Source organism: Merops nubicus, unplaced genomic scaffold (genome assembly GCF_000691845.1).
Source record: "Merops nubicus isolate BGI_N331 unplaced genomic scaffold, ASM69184v1 scaffold7362, whole genome shotgun sequence".
In the NCBI taxonomy this organism is placed as follows: Eukaryota; Metazoa; Chordata; class Aves; order Coraciiformes; family Meropidae; genus Merops; species Merops nubicus.
Window position 1 is genome coordinate 116,266 of NW_008592810.1, and position 21,886 is coordinate 138,151.

Consider the following 21,886-nt stretch of genomic DNA (forward strand, 5'->3'; position numbering starts at 1 on the left):
CAGGTGCCTCCCAAAATAGTATTTTCTTTCTGTACAAATCAGTAAGATTCACATCAGCAGTGATGCCTTAACAGTGCTACATATTCATGAGCTGGACTTTTATCTCCTAACTATTATAGGGACTGACAGAAGTCAGTTCCAGTATTTTGTACTAACAGAATAAACTGTAAAACCTTGCAGACATTTTACTGTATGCCCAGTATATAATAATATGTGGCTGCCTTTCTTTTTTGATGTTGCGTGATATTTTGTATTTTATAATTCTGGGATAGCTGTTTATACACAAAACATACAATCAAGGTGGCTTTATATGTTTACAATTATATTGAAGTATTTAGAAAAATGCTCAGGTATTCCTGTGGATTGCTCCAATTATGCACCAATGTAATGCATCCTCAGCACATTGCTTTAGTCTGACTAGAACACAGTTTATTGAAACCAAACATGGATGATAAAAACAAAACAAGAAGTGCTATAAAACATCAGATGCTAAAAAACAAGTGATAAAATTAAAAAGATTTTTAATTATATTCCCTGACGGAACATGGTCTTCTACACAACCAGAATAAAAATGTAGCCACTAACTTGATAATCCTTTGGATAGAAAGTGATTTCTATATTTCTCTTTATTAGTTGTTCATATCTGGCTATTTAAGTGCATAATGTGGAGACAAAATTCAAACCTAAACTCCGGTGCTGGTAATTTTGTGCAAGTTTCTTGCAGTCAATGACATTCAATGAGGTAAATTAACTACACTTCATACCTAATATTCACCATTACTATCCAGTAAAAGACTCTGATATTCAATGTATTCTTGTCTACCTCCGATTTGCAGAAGTCTCATCAGATAATAATGGGGCAGGTTTAGGCACCAGCAACATTTAGGGCACCAAAGAGCCTTCGTTTGTGTTAAATTGTAATAGAAATACAATTTTTGACATAAGCACGGTTGCAAAGGGAGAACAAATAAAATCTCCTCCCAGCATGTCTCCTATAAACTCTTACAGAAGAAGAACCTGTCACATAATGCTAGATGAAAATCTGATGAATACAATAATGTCAAAAATTGGGATAGAGAAAAAGAAGGCAGATCTGAGAAGTACCAGAAAACAAAAATAACAAGGGGAAAAAAAATAATGGGGTATGAATGTAGATGTATAAAGGACAAGAACATAAGTATAAACTAGAAACAAAGAGCAAGTCAGCACAGCAAGTGAACTGCTACATGGCACAAAGCATACAACAGAATCAGAGATCCGTCTGAGAAGATAATCATAGAAACATATGAATCATACAATAATTTTAGCTGGAAGAGACCTTTAAGAAGACACTAAATAAGACTAATTTAGATGCTTCTTATGTACAGTACAGAAGCATAAATGACTACTGGCAAATTAGCCACAGCATAAGTTTTTCACATCATTAGTAAGACGGCACCTCATCTGGATTCAAGCAAATGTTATCGAAAAAGGCACTTCACCAATCCTAGTACACATCTCCACACCAAATTCCCTTCTCTGAAAGACAAATAACATTTTAGTATCTAGCCTCACAATCAGTATCTGAGGAACCTGGAATGATCCCATTACACAAGTAATAGTGCTCAGATAATTTCTCTTCCACTGAATCACCAATTCTTTAAAAAAAAAAAGCAATCAGTATGTGAATTGGTTTTTTTGTTGTTGATGCTAATTCAGGACATCATAAAATTCCTCTTTCCTCATCCCATAAAATTTGTACAAAGGACAAATTTCACACTAACATTTTTCTCTAGGAAGGTCAAACAAAAAAATCTGCTCCAGCCTGCTTGAATAGAAAACCTGAGCCTCCAGCAGCCAGTCCAGTATCTGGCATGAACAAAATGCTATTTTGTCTCAGTGCAGTTTGGAGATACAGCCAGAATATGCTTTAACAAACAATTTATTTGCCAAGTTGGTTGGATTCTGCATATTATAAGCCTATGAAGACTTTATGACTGAGTTTTACTAGCCAGAGGAAAATAGATGTTCTGTTCATATGGTTTCAAAATATTTTGAGTATCCATAGAATCTTGTTGACTCATGTTGAGAGACACAGGCTATGGATGGAGGTTTGATGAAATAACAGGCTTCCAGTATCAACAGAAATCTCTCTCCTGAACTTGTACATGAAGGCAATCTGCTGGTAGACAGCAACTATTAGGAAGCATGTAACAATCATTAACTTCAAGAAAGATGTTCTCCATTAGCAGTACAATCTTGAGAAGCAACCTACTACGCTATGCTGCCTGCTGACCATCAGCTTACAGGATGAAAGTTTTAAAAGTACAGTTTCCACAGCTTGGAAACTATTTGAAGTTTTTATCCAAAATCCTATTGCTCACTACAATAATATTTCAAAAGGTATGCTACAGATGGTCATTGCCTACCTACAAGTACATACCTTTTATAATGAGCTTCAGGAATGGCTGAAGCACAACCATGTTTTTTCACTTCTTAATCAAAGACATCCCATAACAACAGTAACACCACCATCACCTGGGTGCTAATTTTTCTTCCAAATTGTGCTCCTCATATACCTGAAAAGCATGTCTCAAATATTGGAAATTGTTCTTCAAAAGACAATGAAATAAAAATACAATTCACCTACCTCTAATGTTCTTGTGTTAAATAGCATAAAGTCTACTCTTAAGACCAAAGCAGCTACATGCCTCCAGCTCAACTATGGAATTTCTGCACTCTGGTTAGGAATGAGTAATAAGTTTTTGGAATAGGCTAGGCATACTACAAGGCATCCTCTGAATCATTGTTTCAGTTTTATCTGTGTATTGACGGATTGGTATGGAAACTAAAATGCATGGAAAAAAAAAAAAAAGAGGGGAAAGAAAGCAAGTTTGCAATCTGTCACTGAAAATAATTTTTTTAAATGTTTCCAAGAATCAAGTCTTCATAATTCTATAATGAAAATGCAGAAATAGCTGCAGTGCCTCCCTTTTTCACTAGCCTCATTTGTTCTAAATATTTAACATAAAACACAATTTGTCAGGGAGAGAGAGGGGTTTATACTGTGGAACCTTGATGACAAACCTGAGATTAAAAGTATTAATTTTTGCTTAAAAGTTGAGAGGGATTTGTTAAATGTTTACTTCCAGATTTATGTAGCTGCAGCAAGGACTACTTTGCTCATCAGAGGACAGATGCTACTGCCTCCCATCCATGCTCCCAGGGCTCTGGAGTGATGGCAACCTGGGTACCTGCTCCAGGGGATGCCTGCAGCTCCAGCAGGCTGGAGCAGAACGCTTCCCACAGTGCTCCTCTCCCAGCAACGGCTGCACGAAACAGAGACGTAATGCAGGGCGTTACCCCCCTCCACACTGCATCCACCTTAAAGGTAAAAACCCTGTGGGAAAAGACAGCCCTAAGTGGACTTTCATTGTCTTTCCTGTAGCTGAACCACAGTGAACTCCTCCACTTGAGCAGTGCAAAATATGACAACTGCGGGATGTTGCAAACCCCAGTTTTTACACAAGCAGTGTGTAAGTACACAGATGAAGTTACACTGTGTCAGAAAGGGAAGGACAGAAAAAAGCTCAGCACAATGCACATACTGAAATGCACGAGCACGAGAAAAAAGGAGGACTCTTTTATAGTGTTAATCAAAATAGTTTGTAAAGTCAAAGAAATTTTAACAGTACAGTTTAAAATACCAGAACTGAAATGGTAGGTCTCTCAGGAAAATGCTTACCACAAACTAGAAAACTGGTTGCCCTAAAATCCACAGAGGAAGGTTCTTGGGGAACTCTAATGGGCTTTAATTTTTCAAACCAGGGCATCTTTCTCAATATTATGCACTGGCTACATTTCAGAACGGTATTTAAAAAAAAAAAAAAAAAAAAACACACTAGAAATTTTTCAACGTTTCATTTAACACAAAATCTGGAAGATAGAGGATAAGCAAAACTGGGCATCCAAGGCAACATGGTTTGTGGCAGAATCCTGGAGCAACACACCTCTCAAGCACTAACAAAATGGCTTAGCCACTACACTAAAATAATGTATGTTTTCCTTACATGTAATTATTAATAATGTAGAAGGCTGCAGTAATAGGAGTTTAAACCAGAGGTGTAACTTTTATAGCTGTACACACATGATAAAAAGCAAAACTGCATCAAAAATGGGAAAAAATAGACATGAAAATATCCAATGTAATACCTTAATTTTTAAAAATACCATAGGCTGATGTTACAACCTGCTTACGGGTTCAATCAAGCTGGCTCAGATAGAAAAGATTACAGAGACAGAAAACCACTGTGCAAGACAAACTCTTCTATCAATACAAGCAAAATCTGAAGCTATCATTTAAATATTTCAGTAATACAGAGCAATTCAAACTAATTACTTGATACACAACATAATTAACCCATTCAATAAATTACAGAATAAAACCAAGAGATTACTTAACTGCCTCAATAACAGCAATAATGACATTTCTGAGGCTTTCAAGAATGAATTAACAGCTGAAAACCCAAATTAATGGCCCAAGAAAAAAAAAACACAAGAAAACAGAATTTTCTGCTACCAGTACTTGAATGAAAACAAATAATTCATCATTACCTCATTATAAGTCCTGTGTTTTACACAATTTTATTTGGGAATGAATTTGATACTTTAGTGTTTACCTCTATTTTAATGGTCCCCTATTTCTGAGATAAATAACACACACCCCCTTTTTTTCCACTCCTCATCAGATACCTGGCTTCCTAACTCCAATCTCCCATTTGATTCACTCCAGTACTAAGAACTGCTAATATGTGAGGATACTGGCTACACTGGCCTTTCAATATACATTTCAATACAAAACCTCAATCACTGCTTCCAAATTACCATCTTCCAAATCTGTCTTAAATAACTAACTGCAGTCATGTTCAGCAACTTCATGTTAAAATAGATCAGATGTTTTGAAACCTGAGATACCAATTTACAGTATGTAATCTGTCGCTATTAAATCTAGAGCTATGAACCATAATGTCTTAATAAGCACTCACAGACAACTTTGCAAGCCTCTCTGGGTCTGCAACCCTGGTGATTCACCATATTAAAGTTATTTCTGTATGTAAAGACATACGTACATAAAGAGCTTCAGCTATCTTAAACAACATCTAAGTTTCATTTGACTCACAGAATTCATGCAGTGGATGTTCTGGAAACTAAACTTTAAAGCTTTGCTGTCTTCTCTTGCGTGTCATGAAGAGCAAGCATGAGATTCCACAGGAAGGGAAATAGTACATGAGTCTGAAAAGCACAGCCTGGATATTCAGTCCCTCACATGAGTTCACCACCTCTTGAGCACACCTACAGCAATGGGAGTGATCCAGGCTCTTTTAGGAATATTTTGTCATGGCTACCTGCCAAGAGGCTTTTCTGTCTTGAAGCAGTTCAAGGTCTGTGGTTTAAAGAAGACTAGCATCTGGCTTCTATAAAGTTTTGAACTGGTACACCCATCTGCAAACCTCAAAATTATTAAGTGAACTAATTAAAAGTCAAACCCCAGTGTAACCTGTAAAATTTTATTCCTTTTAATCACTATCTATAATTAGACCTGTGATGGTTCTAGACATTTACCAAAGTGGGAGGTGCAGTTGACATGCCAGAGGGACTGGAGGCCATCCAGAGAGACCTGGGCAGGCTGGAGAGGTGGGCCCAGGTGAACCTCATGAGGTTCAACAAGGGCAAGTGCAGGGTCCTGCATCTGGGCCGGGGTAACCAGCACTATCAGTACAGGCTGGGAGAGGATCTGCTGGAGAGCAGCCCTGTGGAATGGGACTTGGGAGTGCTGGTGGAGGACAAACTGGACATGAGCTACCAATGTGCAATTGCAGCTCAGAAGGACAATCGCATCCTGGGATGCACCAAGAACTGTGGACAGCAGATCAAGAGAGGTGATTCTGCCCCTCTATTCTGCCCTGGTGAGACTGGAATACTGCATACAGTTCTGGAGCCCCCAGCACAAGAAGGATGTAGACATATTGGAGCAAGTCCAGAGGAGGGCCACCAAAATGATCATGGGATTGGAGCATCTCTTGTATGAAGACAGGCTGAGGGAGTTGGGGCTGTTCAGCCTGGAGAAGAGAAGGCTCCAGGGGGACCTTATAGTGACCTTCTGGTACCTGATAGAGGCCTACATGAAGGTGAGGGAAGGTCTATTCAAAAGGGTTTGTAATGACAGGACAAGGAGTAATGGATTTAAACTAGGAAAAGATGGATTTAGACCGGATATTAGAAAAAGTGTTTATGTAAGAGTGACAGATCATTGGAATGGGCTGACCAGAGAGGTAGTGGAGGCCCCAACCCTGGAGTCATTCACGGTCAGGCCTGATAGGGCCCTGGGAGACCTGAACTGGTAGAGATGTCCCTGCTTGTGTAGGGAGGTTGGACCAGATGACCTCTAGAGGCCTCTTCCAGCCTAAAACATTCTATGATTCTAAGATAACTATGTACCATATTTTCTGTGTCTAACTAAAATGTAGGGTTAGAAAACTTCATCTGGAAGCAGTTGATGGACCAGGCCCAGAGAAAGGCAATGAAGCTGGTCTGGGGAACATGTCTTATGAGGAGTGGCTGATGGAACTGGGATTGCATAGCCTGAAGAAGAGGATGCCAAGGGGAGACCTTATTGCTCTCTACAACTACCTGAAAGGAGGCTCTAGTGAGGTGGGTCTTGGTCTCTTCTACTAGGTTAATAGCAATAGGACAAGAGGAAACGGGCTCAAGTTGCACCAGCTAGGTTTAGATCAGATATTCAGAAGAATTTCTTTCCTGACAGAGTGGTGAACCATTGGACCAGACTGCCCAGGGAGGTGCTGGAGTCACCATCCCTGGAGGTGTTCAGCAAATGTGTAGACGTGGCACTTGGGGACATGGTTTATTGGTCATGGTAGCGTTGGTTGATGGTTGGACTTGATGATCTTGGTCTTTCCTAAACTTTATGATTCTATGATCACTATCTATGAGATTTCACATTTCCAGCATTTTAAGTGCTCAACTAAATGCCAACAACTGATTTTATTCCTTTCCTTTCAGAGGCTAAACATACACTGGTTACATAGAAGATGAGCAATGCATGAGCTGAGGAAAGACATGAATCCAACCAATTTTAGTACTTTAGTATCTTGCTGAAGGAGAAGTCTTGGTCTGAAGTGCTGCTGTGCTGGATTCTGGCAAAACCCTTTTAACTGAAAACTTCCTACAGACTGAGGAAGAAAGGTAATCTTGGACCTCTACCCTAGAAAGCTAATCTTCCTTGAGCATTCTTACTGGAGTGAGAGCACAAGTAACTAAAACAAAAGTTGTTTAGATTAGTTGCTATCTTTCATTCCAAGGATCTTCCATCATTCCAAGTCATTTATTGTGGTTTCAAAAAGATCTATTTATAGATTTCTTTAAAGTTTGGAGCCTGAAAAAGAGATCATTGGGAATTAAAGAAGAAAAAAAAAAAAAAGGCAAATGTTTCTTTAAAACTGAGAACAAAGTTTTCAGGCTCACTTTCCTCTCCTGTCTTCATCTCCCTTTCCATCCACAGGTAACATACGTTGGTGCTATCAATAACCTCTACAGCATCACCAGCTGTTTTAGATGACATTTAAATTTACACTACAGAGGAATTGACCAACCCTATTTAATTAGAAACCTAACTTGTACACAAATTGTAGGCATCTAAGAAAAAGGACATTCTAAATAAAGTGTGTATTTTACCTGCATAATCAAAAAGGAGATATGTCACTGATAAGAAACCTGACCTACCTAAGTCACTCTATGGTTGTACCAAATCAGCTGAGGGGTTGGGGCAATACTGATGGCAGGAGTGCTTAAATCATTATTTGAGTCCAAATGAGCAGTAAGCTTTCAAAACAAATCTCCCAACTGTCTCAATTTACTGTGCTTGGTTTTCACAACACAGAGCAGTGCTAAATACATGAACTAGGCTCTTATTCAATAGAACTAGATCAGAAGATTCATTTCAGGAATACATCTGATGTAGTACAAGTGTAAAGGAATAGACCCACTAAGAGAAGTGCTTGTCTTACATGCACAGAACGGATCTCACACCTTGTTACAGAAGCCTATCAATTATAGTCTGCCTAAATCAACCCTCTGATACTCTTAAGAGACACAGTAATCTTGGATTTGGTGAAAGATAACATATTTGGTAATTTGGAGATCAAGAGTGTTACATGAACTTTTCTAATTGCATCAGAAACATGTCAGTCAGTCTGTAATCCATATACTAATTTTTCATCATATAAATTATGACTTCCTTCAAACTACTGAAGAGTAATGAGGTGGTGTGTGACTGAAACTTGCCTGATCTAGATAAAAGGCAGTACCATCTCGGATCTCCCGTCGCTGTTTGAGGTCAGTTTCTGTGGTGTCCCTCGACAGTGCGATATACTCAACCTCCTGCTTTGTTAGCTCCTGTGGACAATAGCCTAAAGTTATTACAAAAATAAAACAATAACCCAGTAAGTTAACTTGAACAGTGGGCCTCGCAGTATAATTGTACACAAGAGCACCAAGTAGCACCACAGTGATGTGAAATAATTCAGAACAAAATCTAATATCTCATTTTTAAAATGTTTACAGTGTGTTCTGCCTCAAACCAGATGGTTTGAATTTCTGTCCAATAAACTTTTATTTTCCCCAAACCTGTTCTAAAAACATAACGACCAGCTATATATTCATTCCATTGAACATCTGTAACATCCTAAAAGTTAATCTTCTGGTTCTGGATGCTGAAAAACAAACTGCATCTGCAAATCATGAATAAAAATCAGAAGTTTTCCATAAAAATGGAGACGCTTCATCTCTCCCTGTTAAGTAACACTTATACTGTGGTGCAGTTGTGATTGTTACCTGCACGTGCTTTGCCAGTGCACTTGTGAACTACATTGTTCTTATCCTCTCTCCCCTCAATATCATGGCAGACAGAGTCCTACCCACATCAGCTTTGGGGGCAGACAGCCCCCTCTTCCTGCTCACTTAAGGGCACCAATAATTTAAACATGAAATTTTGCACATGGTACTGCCACAGTTCACGCAGATGGACGTAGGCAAGTCCTTCCCACATCCCAAGAGAGGATCGTACACACATCTACTCTATCTAATCACTCAGGATAACTCTTCCCAAATGTTACTCAGAACACTCCTCTCCCAAATCCTTCTCTTCATTTCTTTTTTTATATAATGAAGCAAAAACGATTTGCTGTCTGTAACAGTAGGCAGATATCTTAATCCTCCAACATACATAATGCCTAGAACAAACTGTTTCTCCATTTGTGATAGCATATGGTAACACAGTTTTCCAACTTCCCTCCCTCCCCACCCCTCCCCGAGTTTAAGCAGAAAAACATGTATTAAAATGTCTGTACTTTCTGTTCAGCTATAACAAAAGTTGAACTTTGGAAAGCACATTTATGGAAAAACTTAATTACCTCCTAAGTAGCTTGATGTGAGATTTCCTAGGACTACCTTTTACCATTTGGCTGGTAGAGGAATGACTAACTGACATTAATGACTGCGTATCAAAGAAATTACACCAACATACTTACCAGGTATTGCATGGCAATAGATCGCCGGAGAGGCCCGGGAGGACCAATAAGAAAGATGTCTTGGCCAAGAAGATCTTTCTGCATTATCCATCTTAAATGGTGGACTACAGCCTGGGCCAAAGAATCTGTCACTTTGAAACACAAAGATAAGAACACGCTATTTAATTTTGAAAACTGTTAGATACCTGGCCATTCACACATTTCTTTCTCTTTTCTTCAAAAATGAAACAAAGACACAAAGATGTGCTGCCCTAAAGCTAGACAGCTGAAAAGTAGGCAAGTCCACACACAGTTTATATTAGATTACTTCATTTTCATGGAATTTCATGTACCTATTTTGGCCACTGCCGTTTCTCTGCCTTATTTAATTCTAAACTAAAACACAAAACAAAAAAAAACAAAACCAAAAAAAAAAAAAAAAAAAAAAAAAACCAAACAGAAAAAAAGTTGTTGATTCTCATTCCACAACGAATTGATCAACACAAAGATTGTTTTTAATTATCCAATGTTGAGCAGACTTCTCAGCGTCTGTTAACATAGTAGAGATAAATTATTACTAAGCTGTAAAAGATTTATCCAGCCTATATCCTAATGTCTCTGTGAAATGTGAACTTTAAAAGAAGAAATACACATACTGTGCTTTCATCAGACTAAGATTAATGTTCAGGGCTGTATTTCATTTGTTATTTTCTCAAAAGACAATTGCATTCCTGTTTGACACAATAAACCACAAAATTTATCAAGGAAATGCAAACCTTGCATTATCGATCACATCAATACCATACAGCTTCCAAAATCATCACAAAAACAAACTCAAAGCAGATTCACTTATTTCTATTAATACCATACCCTTACTATTTCGAAAAACAATAACGCAATTATAAGTAAACTAAAACCTTTACCACATGTATGGAAACGTTGACAGCACTGGAAGAAGTGCAAGAAGAACACACAGAAGGAAGGGCACCAAAAACATCACTCTACCCCCAGAACGCTCCTTCACACACCCCAGCAAAGCCTGTCTCTCTCAGGCACAGGCAAAAGGCTCTGGTGCAGGAGGGGAACACAGGCAAGCCAGGAGGGACACTGAGCTATGCCTGTATGCACATGGCTGCTTTCAGAACACTCTGACAAGAGCAATGATGGGGTCTGCAGCTGGAGCCTCAAGGATGGTGGTCCGTGGGATGCTGAAGTGCATTAAGAGAGGAGCAAAAGGTGATGGACTCTTTGAATCACTACTTGGTTATGCACCTTTTTCAGTGTGATTACTGGCTGTAACTGGAGGCCAAAATTTTAAAAAACAACCCTTGGTTCTACATGAGGTTTCCTGAGACACAGGAGACAGTATGTGTGGGGCAGAGCTAGGGACAGGGACAGTGCCCCTCAGCTGCGAGGGCTTTCAAATTCACTGTCGAATCTTTATATACCAGCATTCACATTCATTTTTGTAAGATCACAGAAAACGTATTAAATGACTGTATGAGATTCAAGGAAGATTTTTCAAGCTGGTGGCTGAAGAAAACTATATCAAAAATTTTAACTGAATGTTCTGATCTGGCTCTCAAGAAAACTATCTGAAATCTTCAGGTTCCAGATAAATCTACCATGTCCTTACCATCAATGTGAACATGAACAGCATGCACATGTAGGTTTACCAGATTAATTGCAAATAAATATTTCAGGTTTGGTTTTTTTTGCTTTGTTTTGTTTTCTAAACAACTGTCATTATCATGCCCAGGATTAGTTGTCCTATATGGTAAGATCATAGGAATTCAAGAATATTTTCTTCTTCTTTGCTGCAACACTGTTTTCCAAAAGCAATGCACACCACATGTACCACACACAACAGGCCAAATGCAAATTAATACCTCCCAGGGAATAACATGCTCCTTTCTACATGATTTTCAAGAAAATTAAGGAAGTTCCTATTACATATATTCTTTGGGAAATACAGGGTAATACATCACACCAGAAGAATTGCTCCATCCAAACTTTACAAGTGGACAGCTATGGTAATTAGAAAAGCAGCATACAAATGAAAAGTATTGTATTAAAGGTACCAGAAAAACTGGAAGACACAGATGTCACCGAGGGACACATTCACTGTTACTTCTACCTGTCGTATGAACCTGCCAATGTGCCCCTAGTGTATTTTTATAATAGCTGTTCTCAAAAAAAAAAAGTTAAGTGAACAAATAGGCTTGCAAATCTTGCTGAAAAGCTGAATTCTTTCATGTCAAAAATCATCTATTAGATGCATTGCAAAAAGAGCTTTGACCCAGCATGACTACAAATGCCTCTGGAGTAATTCACATTAATGTGTGTAACTATCTTTTTTTATTTTTAAGATGGTCTCAAAAAAAACCCTTGGGTCAGACTTAAAAGCAATACCATAAATAGAAGGGGGATTTAAGAATGGTCAGCAGACAAAGACAGCATCTGCAAGACAAACTGTCATGTAAAAGAGAGCATGAGTGTACAGCATTCAAAAAAAATCTGAAATCTTAGAAATGTGATCCCCTGCAAGCTTTAACGAATTTCAGGGCACTTACAGTCTCATCAAAACCAATCCAAATGCACTCTGAAATAGTAAATATGAAAAATGTAACTTTTAAAACTCTCCTATCAATTCCTAAGGCTGCTTTTTGTTTTTGAGAAAAGGACATGAAACACACAACTCCTTATCAATACATTTCCTAGAAAGTTATTTCATTACTTCACCATTCACATCATTCTCCTCACACACAGATCAATTATAACACAATTATAGTTGTATAATCCAAACAATTATAATACACAGAATCAATCACCAAGTCAGCACTCTGCCCAGCTGAACACTCGCCCACAAGAAGCCTGTTACAAATAATGTAGAAAATACAAAGCAACCATTCCCTAAGGTGACAGCAGCTTCCACTTATCAGTGCCTCCTACTCTAACATGTAACATCTGCACATCACTCCAGATATTAAGCCTACTTCAGCTTCCCAATTGTGTCCTTCTAATACAAGAAATACATTTTTTCCTTGCACATGCAGCCTATGCTGCACAAACTGTTTCCAAAGCACAGTATGTTTTTCAAAAGCAACTTCAGATGCACACACACAGTACCTTTATTACTCTACATTTAGACTACTTGTACCACGGTATCTGCATTGCAAAGCTTTACATTTTCTCTGACATGACTTGACAAAATTCCCCTCTGTTCAAGTTCTATATATTAACTTTACTACAAGCACCATGCCATTATTTTCTATGCCATTTAGAAGACGGGGCAAATTAGCTGAATAAAGCACCAGCACGTGTATTACAGCAACTTTTATTAATTATGCCATGAGTCAGATAGTATCTAATGCAAACTGGGTTTGCACAATCTGTTTAGTGGCACTCTGATGATTTGCAGCAGTTGAGTAGCTGGCCCTTGTTTCTTAATCTGCAGGATGGTGCGTGGGAAGCCTCCACAACGTATTCCCAAAGACACCATCTGGCCCAGGCAGGAGAGTAGTCGGTGCTGGGATTTGCTATTCCTGTGTAACAAGGATGGCCAGTGAAAGAAATTGCATTCTATTGCTGTGTAATGTGTGGTAAGTAGGACAACACCTAGCAGGATCTGTACAAACATCTTGTAAAGTGAACAGCTGAAGCTGAAAGGAGAAATCCTCAAATAAGAAGAGAAGAACATATCGTAGATAGATTTTGAAGCAAATGCAGCAGCTGCTCTTGTTTGATCCACAAATCAGCTTTTGATAAAACCAAGACTGAAATGGCTACACTAGCCTCAGAAATTTTCCAGTTCACTCGTACTTGAATTCTTGGCACATGCTATACTAACTGAAGCCCTAAGTTGCATGGCAGACAGCAGACAGTATCTGCTGGCAAGTCCTTGTGTCCTACCTACAGAAGAAATCCCATAGATGAAGGAGTTATCTACCTCTTACCACTGTTCAGAGCCAGGCAGTTAAATGAACTGATTCCCAAGAATATCTGTGCCAGATGTACTACAAAATACATTAGAGCTCCTGTCCCTGTATGACTCTAGTTTGGTCAATCACATAGTAATCAACAGGCACTTAGAAGACATCAAAGATATCCTTTTCAACAGAATAAGAAAAGACCTCTGAACACCCTAAACCTTTGCTACAGTACATGTTTAGAGCCTGAGAATGACTCCTTTTACCAGAGGAGGTAAATATTCACAAGGGGAAAATGTTCTTCCTCTCGTCCAGCTGCCAAGGGGGTCCTTCAGCTTTCCACAGCAGTCTGTACTCTATCCAGCACAGGGGGCAGCTACCATAAAATATAGCTGAAGAAGAAGAGGACAAGGAGGGAGGTCTTTGTCTAAAAACATATTAAAAAGTGAGAATGTTTAAAAAATAAAAAAAAGTTAACTCACTGAGACTTATTTAACAGCTGTTCAGACTGAGGGACAATGAAGGAAGAGAGTGAGGTGCCCAGACAAGGTGAAGGAGGCAGCATGGCCAAGGTGGAGGAGCAGGCACTCCTCCATGGCCTGCTTTCAGCTGCTGCCATTTAGCATTTTGCAAGCAAAACATTGCTGTCCTTCCAATTTTATGCTGATGCACAGAGCCCAACTCAAAGAGTTTTCAAGGTCTCATAATGAGGTTACATCACAGACAGTTTTCATTGGAATACTATTTTTCCTCATAATTTTTTCATGGAACCCGTCTTCATTCCAAAAATTTTTCTTTATGTGGCGGTAAGGAAATAAGTTGCAAGTCTTTGCAGGGACTTAGAAAGGGGCAAGTTATTTCTTAGACTGAGATCATAAACTCATTTATCATTGATTCCTCTGAGTCGACTGCTTCACAGAAAGGTATAAGAACTACATAGGTAAATCGTATTTCTCCATGTTAGTATAAAAGAAAAGATAATATAGAAGAATCATGTAAAACCAAATAGCTTTCTGGAAGGAATCCTGAATGGGATTCAGAAAACTAAGTTTCTCCTAGTAACATAAAAACATGGAATAACTGAAACTGTTCATAGCTGGATGTACAATTCACAAGGACACACATAGCCAGAGCAGTTATCTGTTGCCAGACTCCAAATGGAGGGACATATTGCGTCTGCTTTTGAACTCAACAGATCAGTATAGCACCAAAAAGTTCAAGAGATTCTAGAAAAGAGCAAGAATTATCAAAATAAATTGGAATGCAGTCTAGAAAATCAAAAACTGAAAATCATAACAACTGTTTCCCGATACGCAAGAGAGAATCACAGTGAAGAAAAACATTATCTGTACATCATGGTTACACTAGAGAGAACAAGCCCCAAGAACCTAACAGTACGTCCAAAAAGACCTAAATGAGGCTTTTTTTTCCACAAAAGAATTGTTAATTACTGGAGCGAAGTGTGCAGAGCGTTCTGGAATCTACATCACCAGCACATTTTAAGAACAAGAAGGACACACATGTCTCGGAGGAGGACAAACTTGCTTCAGAAGCAGTTTGGATTCAGCTGAGGCACAAGGAACTGAGCAGACAATTCCCCGAGCTCCACCCAGACCTTCACTGTAGGTTTCCACATCCCCGTCTTCCTGTCCCTCACTCTCAGTGTGGGCAAAACAGGAATAATGGTGTAAAACATTCAGAGCTCCACCAACAAATCTGCCACTATTTCAGATTCTGAATTAGATGGTAACAATCAATTAGCAGATCACTTGCAAACCTACATGAAAAGTCAAACTGCTGAAACAATCACTATCTCTGACAACAGACATCTTTCCCTGGGCTCAGACAGAAGAAATGCAATGACAGCCATCCTGCAATACAACCTGTCTTTAACGTGTTGCACTCTGGCAGCTTTATTTAAAGTTAACGGAGGGAAGAACACACATTCTAGCACAAATCTGAACCTACTCTGTGTAATAAGCGAACACACGCATGTCATGCCCCAGCACAGCGCACACCACCCTGGCAGAAAGACAGTCTCTTACTGTTACGGCAATACTGATCTTTCAGGTGAAGAACAAGTAAGAGGAGCTGCTGGCAACCCTGAATCTACTACAGAGAAATAACCCAAATTTCCTCAACATTAAAACAATTCCCTTTTGAGCACAGAAACCCCTTTAGTGCTATGTTTTTATCTATTTCATTATTATCCTCACAAAGCTTCTATTCAAATTCCTCACGATAGTTAGCCTCCCATTATCTCAACTGATAAAACTAACAGGATTTATCACTTAACTCATTGTACACACACGTGTTACTTCTGAAAACAAACTGGTGAGGGTGCTCAGACATGGGACACCTGGCACAAACCACACACTGTTTGAAATTACTCTTCCACAACCCAATGCAGTTGCATTGAACGTGACCACAGCCAAACGGCAGCTGCATTTGCACCCCCAGAGAGCAGCAGAGCAAACATGGTGTACTAATAAATATCCGTTTTCCTGCCTCAATGAGGATTTGTCATCATTGCACCAAGTGTCCTGGAAGAGCTATGTTTGGAATGGTTTTGTTAAGATTAATAAATACACAAAATACCAGGTACATTGTCATTTTCATAAAATTTCCAGAAACAATTAACGAAAGCAGTGCACTGACATGAACTCAACACAAAAAAAAAAATTGTGTTCTCAAAATTCAATTTTAGATCTAAACCATCATGATAAGCCATACAAAGTTTCTCAAAAGTATAATTAAACAATTATGCTTTTCAGGCACGGTGAGATTTTTTAGATGTAGGTTTTATTTTTACTGATGAAAGAACAAGCCGTGTAAAAAATAAGTGCCCTCTTTTTAGAATGTGCCAGACAGTTATGACAGATATCCCATTAAAAAAATTAAAAATTCCCTTGTGTATGACTCATTTTTACTTGTCACTTATAAAAAGATTTTATCTACCTATAATTATCATCTTCCAAGAAAAAGCCATTTGCCAACAACAGCAAAACAAATTGATATTTTACATTAGCACATGAAGTGCTGTACTTCATACAGAACTTGTGAGGTACCTAGCATAAAACCCAAAAAGCAAAGACATGAAAACATGAGATAAGCTGCAGTATCTATCCTACCCATTTCTGCAAAATGTAACAAGGTTCAGTAAAAGAGCTAATCAGTTTAATTTGGTAACACAAGGAATGAAATATTTTGGTATCTATTCTCTGCCAAAATGACAAATGTAAAGTTTCCTAAGTACTTCATACATTTGAATTCTTTATTGTGTTACCTTTTTTCTTCAGATTTTAAGGCTATTTTTAAGGCTAAAATAACAATGCTGTGTTTAGAATAAGTTTAACATCCCCAAAATTTGCTTTAAATTATAGATATGCACTTTCAGCATCACTACAGTTTAACATGGCTTTTACTTGGCAGAATAAGAAAAGTAGAAATATTCTATTCTACACAAATTACAAGCTAGAAAACAGTATCATGTGCAGTACTAGTAAATGAACTGTAACTGCTTCAACTCCCTCCTCTTAGTTCTTACTCTGCTGCAAACATCACAATGTCTGAGACTTTTTCAGGAGTATTTCCCACTTAAGTGGGTGACCAAACTATTTCTAGTCTTAGTTTAAAACAACTAATCTAAGCACCTCGGTCATTATAAGTGTACTATTGATTACTGTAGTAAAATTTCAAGATACATAACATCTCAGTTTATAGATTAGTATAAATACCCAATTAATCTATTTTACACCAAAATATCTTGTATATACAACAATCACACAGCAAAATAAAAAGTACTCTTAAAACAATTTTTAAAAGTGAGAAATAATGCAAATACTCTCTAAATGCCTCACAGGAGATCATTGACACAAAGCAAATACAAACTACTTAATTTCACTAAAAGAATGTAAATTTGTTTTCCATAGTAACATAAGCATAGCACAAGCACTAAGGGATAAAAAAAAACTAAAGAATTTTTAAATTTAAAGAAATTTAAAGAAAAAATTTGAATTTAAAGATACAAAGAAATAGTACTCGTGTCTCAAATCGATTTTCTGCTATTAAATACAAGAGTATTCTACCTTCCTTTATTTTACTAATTTGGTATTTAGGATTATAAGCAACATTTTGTATCTTTAGTAATGCTACAATAAAGTACATGCTCTGCTGAGACCTCCCCTGGAGTCCTGTGTCCAGATCTGGGGTCCAGAGCACAAGGAAAACATGGACCTGTTGGAGTGGGCCCAGAGGAGGTCCACAGAAGCGATCCGAGCGCTGGAGCAGCTCTCCTAGGAGGGCAGGAGAGAGCTGGGGCTGCTCGGCCTGAGGAAGGGCAGGCTCCAGGGGGACCTTCTGGTGGCCTTCGAGTAGCTGAAGAGCCCACAGCAAAGCTGGGGCAGGACTGCTTACAAGGGCCTGCAGCGACAGCAGGAGGGGCAATGGCTTTAAACTCCAGCAGGGGAGATTTAGATTGGACATCAGGAGGAAGTTCTTTACACTGAGGGTGGTGAGACACTGGCACAGGCTGCCCAGAGAGGTGGTGGAGGCCCCATCCCTGGAGACATTCAAGGTCAGGCTGGATGGGGCTCTGAGCAACTTGACCTAGTTGGGGATGTCCCTGCTTACTGCAGGGGGGTTGGACTGGGATGACCTTGTGAGATCCCTTCCAACTCAAAGCATTCTATGACTCTGTACATGAATACTGATGAACTACTGTATCCCAAACAGTTGTAGTATCAATTTTTAGCTAAGATCCCACCTTTCTGTCCAGTAACATGTTTAACATTTTTTTTTTGTGATCAGATTCATTTTAAACCACTTTTTCCTTCTTATAATCATTAACTAGAAAAACCTCTGCTTCTTTGACTCTACCAAATGTTCTCGTAACTTTCTTACCTTCCCAGCCCAAGGAACTGAAAGAGATGCTGTTACAGCAAGTTAGAGGCAACATCTCACAGGAAAGTGCAGATTGACCAAACATGTAATAGTGAGTGGCAAGTTGTGGAAGAGCACAAGGCAGCAAGGAATTGTTAGCACCTTTAGTAGAGCACAGAAAACCAGACAGCCAAAAAATCTACAAGAAATGTAAAGTAGTGAAACGGATCACACTAGTGATTGACACAGACAATCGATATCCTTACTTCTTGATCAAAATGAAAAAATAGGCTTACAAAATAAATGATGAAAAGAAAAAACATCTATCATTTAAGAAGCTATAAAAAGTAATAAAACAGAGCAGCATTCCTCAACTGGTTGGCCGCATTCCCAGAGAACTCATGAGGTATTTTACTACAGTTTAAAGCAGAAACCCTTTCCTCATGGGCTACCCCACAACAGCAAAGGATGACACATGGTATTGGGTATCTCTGGCACCTTTGATCATCTGATTGGAAAGCATCACCATGTGATGCCTATTGGGGTATGGGACCTAAGCAGCCCACAAGTCAGATGCAGCTCAGCCATCTGGCCTACCAGACAAGTGGCAGGCTTCACACTAGTCAAAGACTGAAAGTAAAATCTTCCTCTCAATACTGCTCTCTGAGCAATCTGATCTAGTTGGAGATGTTCTTGCTCATTGCAGGAGAGGTTGGACTAGATGACCTTTACAGGTCCCTTCCAATCCAAACTACTTTATTATTCTATATTCCTGCTACACCTCTTGAATGACAAACTTTTCAGAAGAAATGTTCCATGTCAAAATAGAGTTGAGAAATAGTGATCTTCACACATCAGTACTAACATTGGTCTACTATGCTAATTTAAGTACTTGAAGGCCACTATAAGTTCTCCCCAGAGCCTTTTCTTCTCCAGGCTGAACAATCCCAATGTCTCAGCCTGTCTTCACAGGAGAGCTGCTCGAGCCCCCTGATCATTTTCACAGCGCTCCTCTGAACTCGCTCCAACAGGTCCAAGTTTTTCTTGTGCTCTGGACCCCAGAGCTGGACACAATACTCCAGCTCCAGGTGGGGTCTCACAAGAGTGGAGTAGAGGGAGAGAATCTACCTCCTTGCCATGATTCTTTTGATGCAGCCCAGGATGTGGTTCTCCTCCTGGGCTGCAAGTGCACGTCATGTGCCACATCATGTTGTGCTTCTCGTCAACCAACAACCCCAAGTCCTTCTCCTCAGGGCTCCTCTCTGTACACTCATTGCCCAGCCTGCATTTGTGATTGGAATCGTCCCAACCCAGGTGCAGGACCTTGCACTTGGACTGGGTTAACTTCATAAGGTTGGCACAAGCCCACATCTCAGGCCTGTCAAGGTCCCTCCATACGGCACCCCTTCCGTTCAGCATGTCAGCCACACCACAGCTTGATGTCATTCACAAACCTGCTGAGGGTGCACTCAATCCCTCTATCCACGCTGCTGACAAAGACATTAAACAGTGCTGGTCCCAGTACTGACCCCCTGAGGAACACCACTCCTCAGATATCGAGCCATTGACCACAACTCTTTGAGTGCAACCATCCAGCCAGTTCCTTGTCCACCAAGTGGCCCTCCCATCAAACCTGTATCTCCCCAATTTAGAGATGAGGATGTCATGTGGGACAGCATCAAATGCTTTGCCCAAGTGCAGGTATGTGATGTTAGTTGCTCTTCCCTCACCCACCAACACTGTAACCCTGTCGCAGAAGGCCACCAAACATGTCAGACGTGGTTTGGCTTTAGTGAAGCCACACTGGCTGCCATCAATCGCTTCCTTACTTTCCATGTGCCCTAGCATAGTTTCCAGGAGGATCTGCTTGATGATCTTGCCAGGCACAGAGCTATATCTGTATGCTTGCTGACAATAACAACCAACCTGACAAGCCAGGAATATTAAATATCACAGTACAAAACACCATACATCCGTCATAAAGCAGCAGACTCCTAGGACATAGAATAATATTGCAACTGAATGAGAATTTTAAACTGCCACAGCTTTAATGACCAATCAATCTGAGATTAATGTATTATTTTTAGAATTGCTGGATGAGACTCCTTTTGAACAAAATGTTTATACATATATAAATGATGCTTTTACTGTCTCTCTGACCAGCAGGACAAGTTACACTTAAAATTAAAAGGCTCCTATATAACAAGCTGAACCAGCGATACAGTAAAGAGGTCAGTAAAGACAGCTTTCTGAAAACTGCAGGCTTTTTCAAAACATATTTCTTAAATCAATTCAGCAAAGCCAGTGGGGTGACTTGAGTGAGTAAAAGTTTTTTGATAAAGCCTTGACATTCATTCAGAAGGAAAGCAGGTTCTTACTGTAGTTCTGTGGAACAAGTTCTGGGTTCTTCGGTGTTTTGAGTTTAAAAGACACATCTCCAATAGTGACAGTATCACCTAAAAAAGAGAAAAAGAAGTCTTTTAGTTCCCAGATACTGAAATGTTTAATATTCCTATATTAAAAAGTTTAAATCATAGGCCTGCTGCAGTAAGGCTGACTGTGTGTTCACATAGCAGTGCTTCAGAACTACAAGTTTACTAATTAGGCTCTGCTGCTTTTCAGTAGATAGGTACCAGGACAATTTACATTTAATTAATATTCCTAGACTTCTTTCTGCTGTTGTTATAAACGTAACTTTGTTGGGTGCTACGGAATTCAAACTCACTGCAGAAACTCATTCCAGTCATCCTCACTGAAATTAAATCTATCTTTACTGAAATCCAATCTTCAGCCTGTTTGTCTGCAGAGCAGTGAGAAATACTCATAGGGGTGATGATTTTCCTGAGTTTTCAAGCAACCTGGAACAGTATCTGCTGGAGGTACAAACCAACATGTATCTGTCAGTGGGCCTTTCCTGAACTCCGACAGTATGGCTGCAGAAACTGGCACCTCTCCATGGTCTGAGAGGTCTCAAGCATTTCTTGCTCTGCATTTCACAAAAACAAAAGCATCTGGCCATTTTATTCACTAGTGTGTTACTAGGACTGTTCTGCCAATGACTAGACCCAACAAGAATGACATAACCAGCAGAAAGACAAACCAATAAGTAGACTGTATTGTAAACAAGAAAGTCATGCCACGAATGACCGCCAGGAATACAAACAAGTCAACCAGCTCATATATAATTGACATCACCCCCAACAATGCCACAAAAGACATGATTTGACCCACAAGAGGTAGTATAAACAAAGAACCAAGGTTTCCCGTAGTTGGCAAGAGAAACAGCCAGACCAGAAAGCCAAACACATAAGACAAAGGTGCCCACATGGCAGCTCTCACCCTCCCAGCCCACATTCACAAAGCACTGACCTGACCAGGGCCCAGCTCCAGGAGAGTCAGGAGGGTCCTTCCCAACCAGGGAGCTCTGGGAAGTGCCTCCACCCCACAGCCAGACACTCCTCCCCTCCTGCCAGTGCTCCCAGCTTTTATCCCCCAGCAGAGCCCTGCCCTTGG

The 21,886-nt window shown here is 39.5% G+C and overlaps 1 protein-coding gene across 1 annotated transcript in view; it reads right to left on the reverse strand.

The window, feature by feature from the left end:
* Window positions 1–20,821, reverse strand: part of VWA8 (von Willebrand factor A domain containing 8) — an 89,029-nt gene extending 68,208 nt beyond the window's left edge. The window contains exons 1-3 of the mRNA XM_008935256.1: window positions 20,752–20,821; window positions 9,585–9,715; window positions 8,341–8,451 (exon numbers count right to left, since the gene is read on the reverse strand). Of these exons, the coding sequence (XP_008933504.1) occupies window positions 8,341–8,451; window positions 9,585–9,715; window position 20,752 (243 nt within the window). The 5' untranslated portion in view covers window positions 20,753–20,821. The remainder of the gene's footprint in view (window positions 1–8,340; window positions 8,452–9,584; window positions 9,716–20,751) is intronic.
* Window positions 20,822–21,886: the final 1,065 nt, after the last annotated feature.